Source organism: Ostrinia nubilalis, chromosome 9 (assembly GCF_963855985.1).
Source record: "Ostrinia nubilalis chromosome 9, ilOstNubi1.1, whole genome shotgun sequence".
Classification (NCBI taxonomy): Eukaryota; Metazoa; Arthropoda; class Insecta; order Lepidoptera; family Crambidae; genus Ostrinia; species Ostrinia nubilalis.
Window position 1 is genome coordinate 5,615,869 of NC_087096.1, and position 11,099 is coordinate 5,626,967.

The following is an 11,099-nucleotide window of genomic DNA, read 5'->3' on the forward strand; positions in this document are numbered from 1 at the left end:
ATTGAATGGGCACTAGTTTCCCTGATCCTAGTGGATACAAAGAAAACACGCAAAATTGTGGGTATAGTTGTTATTAATTACAACAGAAGCTTGTATACTTGCAGTATAATAATAATAAAATGCATATCACATAAAACATCATAAATACTACATAACATACTTAAGCCTAAAATAATTATGTTCACTGAAACAGCGTGTGATACTACTGCTGTCGAGTCATAAATATAAAAATATGGCTATCGTCATACAACATGTTACGTTTGTGCGCCCGGGCGCGGCCGAGGCGAGGCGTACGATCATATTCCTCTAATATCACAAGAATAATTGCAACATTTATTTTATATGTATATTGTACAACTTCTCCTTACGAAGCGCTACATAATAATAAAATGCAATAAAGCTAAATTGACAGTACTGATACCGATATGTCTTTTTAGAATTCAGTTGAAGGAACAATCATTCTTTAAAATAGTAAACGTTTAGCAATAGCGATATCTTTTCGTTCGGTAAACAAACTTATCACAAAGTGTTAATATGTAACATTAGCTTTACAAAAATAAAATCAATTACAAATCATACCGTCCCATGCAAACGTAAATGCTCGAGTTCACAAGTTTAGGGCCGCGCGTGAACAGTAAGCCGAGCGAGGCGTCTATCGTAAATATAAGTGTCAGTCTCTTTCTCAATACTGCGCCGGGCGCGGGCGGCCGGGCCGATCGCGGCAAACGGTCACGTGTTCGGAACGGCTCGCAACACCCCGTTAATAACAGTCGAAACTTCGTTTCGAAGGTTCACTCATCGACGGTGGGCAGTTGCGATGCGTCGGCACTGTGACGATTGCCTCTCTTTCTCGACGGGCGACACTGTATCGGGCGTCTGTGATGCTTGTCAGTTCGGGGTTGTGACTTGCGCTATGCGGGCTCGGTTAGAGCGGGCGCGCTATAGGTCGGTGCTCTCGCTCTGCGGCGCGGCCACGGGCGGCGGCGGCGCCGGCACCAGCGGGCGCGGCGGCCGCGTCGTCTGCGGCCGCGGCGACGTCGGAGTCTCTGTGATGCTACAACCAAAATAATACTGTGAATAGGTTCAGGAAAATACCAATGGCATATCGCTAGGGGATAAATTTGTGATGCTCCGCGACACAAAATTACTTTTTTCAAATTCAAAATGCTCCAATGAGGGTTTTCGCGATTGAAAAATACGCCAGATGGCAATACGTAGACGCGAGGTCCAAATGCTGCGTGATTTTGACATATCCGTCAATGTCATGTCAAAAATAACCAATCATGCAGCATTTGGACCTCGCGTCTACGTATTGCCATCTGGCGGATTTTTCAATCGCGAAAACCCTCATTCAATGTTCCTGAGACAATGAAAACGCTAAGGACTCCTAACTCAGTTTCGCAGTAGTCTCTGCACTATACTCTAGTGATGTCTACATCTGTGGGTCTAGTCAAAATGCCATCGCAAACCAATATGAAGTTTTCACTAATGTCAGTCGCCGCGTCACCAGTAATTCGATTCGATCGGAAAATGGCAGCCAAAATGCACATTGAACCACCAACGACGCGGCGATATAAAAGTTCATTCAAAATCGAATAAAAGTTAAAAAATGTCTATGACTTTGCGATTGTTTTTACTTTTTTTAGCTTTTTTTTTTAATTTGTTTCTTCCTTCTTTCAGTGGGTCTAGACAAAGTGCAAATTATAATCGCAAACCAGTCGAAAAGTGGTCGAAAAGCCCTTTTTTTGTATGGAGTTTTGACAGATTCGATTTTCGATTCGATCAAAAAGTGCGTTTTGTCTAGGGGGGCTGCTCTCTGTTTATAGATGACCCACGCTGAACTGTCCCGCCAAACTCAATGACAGGGGGGCGCTACCATCGTTCAACTTTATGGTTTCCAACATGGCAAAAATCGGAACCAGCGATTTGGTATTGACGGTGGCGCCCCGCTGTCAATGTCATCGATAGGACAGTTCAGTATTTTGGAACTATACGTCTATGCTTCGCCCATGAAGCTACAGATAAAAATGGAGGCCAGACTCCCAATACCTACTTGAAGCACAAACTAAGTATCAGTATCTCGCTCTCTGTGGGCAGACTTGCTCTTTCTAAATAAACAAAAAATATAAAATTGCTCAAATTCAATGAAACCAATGTAAAATCTTTATTTCTTGACATAGGTATCATTAAAAATGATAAGTGTAGTTACTGGTAAAACGTTTTAGGAAGAAATTACTGTAAAAAATGTGAAAAATGTTTACAATGATCCAATGTCGGAAATCACGAAATAAACACTTACGCGTGGAATCTTATGTCACTTCCAGGACAGCACGTACTACCGCAACCACGCACTACAAAATTTTGCACCAATTCTTGTGATAAAACAATGATTATTTCCTGTAAACAATCTCAAACGAAATTAACTGCTTAATAAACAAAATAGTAAACAACCGCCATGATGGGCCGGATTGGGCCGATGTTGCCACATGGTACCGATTACCCAGGAATTGGGATTGTAATTCCCTGATTCGCCAACACATTAAGCCTAAATGGCCGACAATTTTGTGATTTTTTATTTAACTAGGTAATCTTAGTTTCAAATATTAATTATTTATTTGTTTAACTTCTGATTTGGTTAGTGTATTGGCTATTTCGAAGAATTTACAAGGAGATTTAAATCAGAAGATAGCAATACTACAGTTCACACTAAAAAGAGAGGTAGGGCCACAGAGAGCGAGATAGATATAAGTAGGTATTTGACTCAAGTTTTGTTCCAAACTCTGCCCTCCATTTTTATCTGTAGCTTCATGGCTTCGCCGTCAAAATAACTGTCAAAATAACATTGCGATACGGATTTGTCAAAACAGCCTTAGGGTGGGTTGCACCATCTTAGTTTAACTTTGACAAACGTCTAAAATCTGTCAAACTCCATACAAAAAACACCGGTTAACGTCATAGTTACGGTCAAAGTTAGGTGGTGCAACTCACCCTATTGGTTTTCGATCGAATCGAAGCTTATCACCGGGGTTTTAGTAATCGCAATGAAAATGGCGGGTGTTGCGATTCGATTCGATTTTGATTGAGTCTTAAATGCATGTTGGCTAAGCCTTTGTATGGGAAATTTCAATCCAGTCTTTCGATTATCGATAGGTAGGGCTTTGCGATTCGATTTTTTGCCGTTTGACTAAGCCTTTTTTGTTATCGACCTCTTTTGCGATTTGTTTATTTGTTTGCGACTGGTTTGCGATGGGTTTGCGATTTTAAAGTGCGTTTTGACTAGACCCACTGATCTTTTTCGTTTACATGAACATGCGTTGCCATTTGTCAAGCATATCTAAAGCGAGGTTTAAACTAGCAATAACACTTGCAGAAGTTGACTTCCGCAAGCTGTCACCACTATGTAAATCTTTGGCTTTAAAGTTGGCTTGCGTCGTTGTGCGACGGGCGGTCGCAGTGAGTGTGCGAGCGCGACAGCAATATAATTACGCGCGCGGGTAGCTTGGGGTCATTAGACGAAATCCTACGTGTTCGACAACCGGACTTTAGTAAACCTCGCATAAAGTACCGTTACATAAAGTCGCACGAGAAATCGAATCGAGTAAGTAGACTGGTGGTAGTGGTAAGAATAATCTATATAAATAAAAATGAATTGATGTTCGTTAGTCTGATTAAAACTCGAGAAGGGCTGGGCCGATTGAGCTGATTTTGGTTTTAAAATGTTTGTCGTAGTCCAGGGTAGGTCTAAACGGTAAGCAAATACGCGCGCGATATTGTTTTTCTGTGACAGACAAAATTCCACGCGGGCGAAGCCGCGGGCGGAAAGCTACTTAATAATAATTATTTGCTATCCTCACGAAAGAGTATTGCCAATAGTGTCGCGCTCACCTGCCCTCAGACTGCGACAGCTGCCGCGTGGTGCCGAGCGCTTTAGGCGGGTCGAGGTCCGCGTCGGCGCCGCCCGAGCTATGCGTGCGTTGCACCGTAGCGCGCGACGCCTCCTCTGCTGTCACCTCCGTCGTCGGTACCGGTGTACCTTCGGGGTTGGCGCCCACCTGACGATACATTTTACTTAGTTATGGGTATACAGAGTGGAAACAATAAGTCATCTCACTTGATTATTATTTCTGAACTATACAAGATATCGAAAACTGGTTACTGATCCGTAAGTGCTTTGGGTAAATCTAGTTTTTTCTGTAACCTATTATTGATCTAATTTGATAAAGTTTGTGAAGCACTTTCAGAATCAGTAACCACTTTTTCGATATCTTGTTACAGTTTTCAAATAATCTAGTGAGATCACTTATCATTTTCATCTTGTATTATTATGTTACTAGCTGTGCACGCGACTTCGTACGCGTGAAAGCCCGTTTTTGCAACATTTTTCATTTTTGCTCTGCATCTATTACTCGTAGCGTGATGGTATATAGCCTACCTTCCTCGATAAATGGGCTAACACTGAAAGAATTTTTCAAATCGGACCGGAAACAAACTTCAGCTTTATAATATTAGTATAGATTATTTGTGCAAATCCTAATAAGAATCCAATTAAAAATGACAATATTTGCACGTAAATACTATTTTCAATACATCAAAAATGCAACATTACCTGTATAACAGTGGGGTGTTGCTTGTCGACTGTGTAGATGTGAGTGCGCTCGAGCACCGTGGGCGCCACGTCGGGCGCGTCCGAGCCCGAGCCGCGCGCGCCGCGGAAGCTGGCCGGCCGCAGCGTCGCCGGCCGCTCGGGGATCGCCGGCTTCTGTCGTAGTTGCACGTCCGAGTCTTCATTAGTTGTCGCTGGAGCACCTACTGGTAGCAGTGTGCGCGGCGCCGCCACGGGCGTCGGACGCGGCGGCGGCTGACCGGCCGGCTTGACGAGCGGCGTCCGCGCGGGCGCGCCCAGCGACGCCGGCCCGCTACCCTCCACTCGCATGCGGCCTACGACGCCCGTCTGCACGCTACCACTTTTCGCCACGACGGCTTCCGCCTTCAAGCTGTCCTTGTCGAGCTCGAGGCTCTGGCGTCTTGCGTCGGTCAAATTTTCTCGACTGCCGGCGCGCGCCGCCTCCTCCCGCAGCGCCTTGTTCTGTCTGTACGTGCAGCGGTTGATGGTCTGAACGCCCGAGATCACTTTGCCAGAATCCGATATGACCGGCCGCGGCGGCTTCGCCGGCTTCTCGGCGTCCTTGGCGCCGGGCGGGTCCTTCGCCGGGTCGGGCGGCGGCGCGGTCTGGCTCTGCGCCTCGACCTTCCGGCTGCGGTCGGGCGTGAAGTTGGGCGGCACGGGCGCGAGCGGCTTGTTCTTCCGTCGCATGATCGGCTTCGGGCTGCCGTGCGGCGGGCTCGACTGGTCCGACAGCGAGCTGTTGGACTGCGCCTTCTTGATCTCGTTCTCGATCAGGATCAGGCTGGTGTCGTGGCTGTTGCTTCGCGAGTGGCGGCCGTCGGCGCGCGGCGCGTTGTAGTCGCACATGGATTTGCTCATGGAGTGGCAGTCGCCGTTCGCGTCGGACGCGAGCGCCGCGGTCTGGTTGTAGCCGTGCACGAAGTTCGGCGTGAAGCCGTACTCGCACTGGTCCGGCAACAAGTCCTCCCTAGTGAACGAGACGAAGAAGTTGAAGCCGTCGTCCTTGAAGAACCAGTCGGCGTGCTTGATGAGCAGCTCGACGACGCAGTTGACGACGGTGGTGAGGTTCATGTCGAAGGCGCTCTCGTCGGCGGCCCAGAGGAGGTTGGGGGCGATGACGATGGCGAGGTTGGAGGGGGTCATTTTGTTGGTGGCCTGGTTCTGCGTGAGCGCGGCGAGGAACTTGATGAGGTAGCGGAGGTTCTGGTAGTTGGCGTCGGGGAGGAGATGGACGGCCTCCCACAGCGCGTTGAGGCGGGCCGTGTCGCCGGGCTGGCGCGCGGCGGCCACGAAGTGCTCGTAGAGGCGGAAGGTGAGCAGCGGCTCGGGCAGCTCGCGCAGGTAGCCCTTGAGCGCGGAGGCCACGACGTGCGCGTCGCGGTAGTCGCGCGGCAGCGGCACCGAGAACAGACCCGCGTCTAGAGATAGCTTCATCCGTCTCACTTTCGATGTGCCTGGAAAGACAAGACGTTTAAAAATAACAATCCTTATCTCTAACATTCATCATCATCAACAGCCCTTTACAATCCGCTGCTGGACTATGAGCCTCCTCCACTATAGTGGAAGGTTTTGCCATAATCCCCACGCTTGTTGGCAGGCGGGTTGGAGATCGCAGTTTAAAAGATTGATATTTTTCAGAAAGTGTTGCTACCCGTTCTCTGTTTGATGTGTAGTACCTAAGTCGCCTCTTACGACACCCAACGGAAGAATAGGGAATAGGGGTTGGTGACAAATGTATTCTACTCTGCCGTCACCACACTGCATGCCCTAAAGCCTTGATCACACGTACCGAGCAAATGGGCGAGACAGTGCTCTCGGCCGAGTACTCGGTGTGTATGAACATTACGCCGAGTGCTCGGCCGAGCGCTCGAGTATGTGACTCGCTCACCCAACTGTCTCGACCGAGTAAACATTTTACTGTCTCGTCCGTTTACTCGGTACGTGTGATCAAGGCTTAACATTCAAATCTTAAGAAACTCAACCTTATTTCCACTACCACGAAATTAGTTTCTGTGCTTCAAATCTGGTGTATGTAGAATCTTGCAGAATTAACAACGTCACATACCTCCCGCGATCCTGAAGAGTCCCTCCTCATTCAGCGCCAGCTCGTGTAGCGTACAAACGCACAGCTCGATAGGAAAGGCTATGGTGCGGCCCGTGACGCGCAGGTGCTCCTCTAAGGGATACCCGAACACCGGCTTCGTCGAACTGTCGTCTGGAAACATTGATTTTGCCCTTAGTAATGTGTGTTGTGAACATGCTATGCCCGTGACTTCGTACGCGTGTTTTTTTTTTAATATTCCCCGTTTTTGCAACATTTTCTGCTCCGCTCCTAGCAACTGTAGGGTGATGTTATATGGCCTAAAGCTTTTTTCGATGAATGGGTTATCCAACACAAAAAGATTTTTTCAAATCGGACCAGTATTTTAGCGCGCAACTAGGCAAACTCTTCAGCTGTATAATATTAGTCTAGATACAGTGACGTATGTAGCGTGTCAAGCCTAGTTCATATTTACCAAGTTACCTAATATTTAAGATACTTTATCCTATTATTCGTATCTATCCATCAGCGGGGATATGTTGGTAAAGGAAACTAGTGGTGTCGCCTTGATCCTAAATCAGTTGTTTTTTCGGCTAATTCTACCACCACACATATTCGTTACGTTACATATTCGTACGTGAAATTATTTATTTTTAGTAAAAGAAATAAAATTGTCAGTCAAAACTAAATAAAATCAACTAAAAAGAAGGACAGCAAAGAGAGACGACTGGTTTAACGCAAGCGACATTAATTATGCAGGCAAGTTGGTTTGCATTGAATAATAGGACGCGCTGACATCGCGAGACGACTGCGAATTCCATATTACAAGGATTCATTGTTTTATTGGGCCTACGAGGAAAGGAACAATGATGTTTCAATTAAGGCTGCCTGAGCAGTTAGTTTCAATTATTTGGAGTTATCGTATATTTAGATCGTTGTTTAAATTAACACGCCGGCAGACTTGCTCCTAAGTGTAGCAGATTAATTAGTCATTCTAGCCACAATTAATTGCGGCAGTAACATCTACTACTTAGTAACATGAAATGTTTACAAATTATACTGTTAGTTTGTATAATAAATTGTAAGTTTTTACAAAAGATCTGTTACATCTTGTGGTTAAATATTTCCCATTATACCATGCTAACAATAGACATAATTACTTAATTATAATTGCTAATAATGATCATTTGAACAATGTATTTTTATTTGATCTACATAATATTACTTAATTATCATGTAATGGCTTGGTGTTAATCAGAGTTCAGGAAACAGTTATTGTTGTGTCCATAATGATGAGTAATTACTCATAACACAAATATCTATAAAAGACTAACTTTCGCCCGCGGTTTCACATGCGCGGATTTCGGACTGTTGCCTCGCCTTTATCCACTGTCTCGGGAACAACACGGTTGGAAAATGTTAGCTATTGTTTCTCTTACCAAAAAGAAACTTCTTTAAGCCTAACTTAATAAATACTGGCCCATATGTCTGTACTTCCATCAGCTTGAATTTATCTTGAACTAAAAGCAGCTAAATATCCTTCTTCATTCTTCAGTCAATAATTCAACAATTTTTTTTACTGAACAAACCATATCTGTAATTTCTGTTCAGTATAAATAAATCTCACTTACAGAATCAGGAAAACAGTTAAAATCATACACAAACAAGTTGTGTAACATGGGTAATCTGATATTATGACAAATATCTTTATCTTTTACTATGAAAAGATGATTGGCATCCCAAGTTTATCAATGATAAATGAAATTAATCCCATGTTCATATCATTTCTTTTCTTTATATCTCTGTTTTCATGTTATATTTTACACATTTCCAAAAAACTTTTTAAGGCCATCTGTTATAGCAGGGAATTACGGATATGTTTTTGTAATATGGGTGTATCCTACCTACATTTGGAGAATGACTAAAGCACCGAAATGCGCAAATACAAATAACAATAAATAATTTCGATAAGGATAAAATTCGATGGTGTTACGCACTGATAAATCGCTCCAATTCCGGCACTGTGTCCTGTAGGGAGTGCAGCGCCGATTCATGGTATGCTCTCTGCAGTTTGACGTACTGCAGCAACGTATGTGCCAGCTGGGCCTCCTTGGCGACTAGTGCAAACATATCTGCTGCCAGGGCGTCGCGCGCCGCCTCCACACGTGTTCCTGCCTCTTCCAATTCCTCCCTGGCGGCACTTAGCTTCGTGGGATTCTCCTCTTTCTGACGCTCTAGATGCTATGTAAAAACAAGACAATTTTGCAATGTACCTTGTGTGGACATTTTTATTAAAATGCTTGGGAGATAGATGTATATTCATTTAATATTTGGATGCAGAGGAAAAACATAATATATTTTTAATTTCAATTATGTTATCATGTTTGAATTTATTAGTGTCCTCTGCACTGTTCATGGATTAGTTTAATTGTTATCAGAATGGAATGTATCCTGTTTTATTAATATAAGTTTAGATTGGTTTCATTATTGTAAATCACTGTCGAATCATGACATGGTGCCCAGGAACGCTGGGTGCATTTCCATGCAAATGGCCAAACTCAAACCAACAATGGAAAGTAATTTTGTTATTTTAAAGAACCTACTTGTATTAGTTAAAAAAATCATTTGTGAAAATATGTAAGCCAAAATAATAAATGGCTGTGTTATTTACTGGAGTTCAATTCATACAAATTGAATCTATAGAGATTACAGGAATTTAGAAACAGGCCCATCAATTGCTAAAATGTGGTACTTACATGATATCTGCTGGCTGCTGACTCCTTTTCACTGATCAGCCTACTCAGCTGCTTCTTAGCTTTCATGATGGCCGGCAGGTCCTGGTCACTTATAGCCGTGAGTGGAGCGCACACAAGTTGTTCAACTTTCAGTTCATGCTCGGCTATCTCATTCGCCAGAAACTTCTCTGTTTTACCTATAATAAAAAAAATATTATACCTCACCTCCTCTACACACATAAAAATCAAACAAATTCCAAGATACATAACTATCAAAGTAAGAAAAATCAAATATGATTATTTTCCAATTGAATTTGAGATAATTCTTATTAGATTTGTCTCAAATCAATAACAATATTACACATTAACTAGCAACAGGCAATTACAATGTAGTCTACATAGCAGTGAAAACTATTAATAGTTGTGGAACAATCAATTAGATATGGTTTAAAAGTTTGAGTTCAATCAATCTTGTACTAGATTTGTTGTGCAATGGGCAGTTACCACCTAATCTTACTTATAATTTTACTGCAGCTATCATCTAATAAATTATTGATCATGTCAATAGTTTATGATCATACGGTTCATCCAAGTTGAGTACCTACTATTTATTATAAGTACATGAAAGGGAAATTGCTTACCGCACTCATACAAAATGTACTTCAAGATGCTGTCATCATCATCGAAGTTACTGGCTTCACACATAGATAGACCTAGCAAGTATTCTGGAAGCTTCTTGAGCCTTTTCTCCCTTGCAGCTGGGTCCTGGCCATAGGTACTGCCTGCAGCTGTTGCAAGCCGCTTGCTGATCAATTGGAGGGCATTACGGAGGTGTTCAACCTTCTTATCAGCAGTCTGGAGTTCATCAGTTAACGCCTCACTTTTCCCAGACCTGAAACAAACAATATGAAATGTATTTATGATAACCTCAGTTGCCTAGAAGTAATGCCAAGTTCCTTTTATACTGAAGTGTTCAATAGGAACTTTGGATTTACTTGGCACTGTTAGTTTCGTTGATAGAGATTGTTTAGTATTTATACTCATGAAAATACAGGCTGTTATTAAACAGTAATTAATAATTAAAAGATTAATTTGTGGAATTAATTTTCATAGCATACTTAATAATACTATATTCTGAAATTTTATCATTTACCATAAATGTACATGATAGAAAATATAAATTCACAAAGGAAACAGAAATCTTATCAGTTAGAGGTAGATAATAAATTGTTCTCATGATACCTTGAAAAGGTTTGATCGGCCAGTTGCTTCACTTTATAGAATTGTTTCTTCATTTTGCCTAATTACTTTCGATGATTTTAGAACTACAAGGTCATTGGACTTGGTCAATAGCAAATTAATAAAACGATCAAGATCTCTAAAAAAGTACGTAATGTCAGCAAGTCAATGAGATCATCCTCGGTATGAAACTATGAAATTATTATAGTAGCCGAAACACTTCACAAGACATTTAATAAGGCACTACATTTCCATTATTCAAAAAACGAGCACATAACACACATTTAGCTACTTATTTGGATTTAAAACATCGGCGATAAAACATAATCCGATGAATCAGGAAAATAAAATAACCATTGAGTAAACTGTTTTCTTTTTTTTATGACTTGACCACAGAGTGGGTGTTAACTTTATGCCATGAACACACCCATAGAGTAAGGCCGAGAAGTAATTTTAT

General features: G+C 42.7%; 1 protein-coding gene across 1 annotated transcript; it reads right to left on the reverse strand.

The window, feature by feature from the left end:
• Positions 1-55: 55 nt before the first annotated feature.
• On the reverse strand, positions 56-11,023 carry LOC135074476 (rho GTPase-activating protein 44-like). Its single transcript, XM_063968765.1, has 8 exons — positions 10,646-11,023; positions 10,045-10,295; positions 9,425-9,600; positions 8,666-8,909; positions 6,693-6,842; positions 4,607-6,081; positions 3,886-4,010; positions 56-1,054 (listed from the first exon to the last, which is right to left on the reverse strand). The coding sequence occupies exons 1-8, from the start codon at positions 10,696-10,698 to the stop codon at positions 940-942; spliced, it is 2,589 nt and encodes an 862-aa protein (XP_063824835.1). The 5' UTR covers positions 10,699-11,023; the 3' UTR covers positions 56-939.
• Positions 11,024-11,099: the final 76 nt, after the last annotated feature.

What these genes read in the sequence shown, in the direction of transcription:
- LOC135074476 (XM_063968765.1), bottom strand. Translation starts at nt 10,698, where the DNA reads ATGAAGAAACAATTCTATAAAGTGAAGCAACTGGCCGATCAAACCTTT. An exon ending in GTACATTTTGTATGAGTGCG is followed by an intron (nt 9,601 to 10,044) that starts GTAAGCAATTTC and finishes TTTTTATTATAG; the next exon opens with GTAAAACAGAGAAGTTTCTG. An exon ending in CTGTCGCAGTCTGAGGGCAG is followed by an intron (nt 1,055 to 3,885) that starts GTGAGCGCGACA and finishes TTTTGGTTGTAG; the next exon opens with CATCACAGAGACTCCGACGT.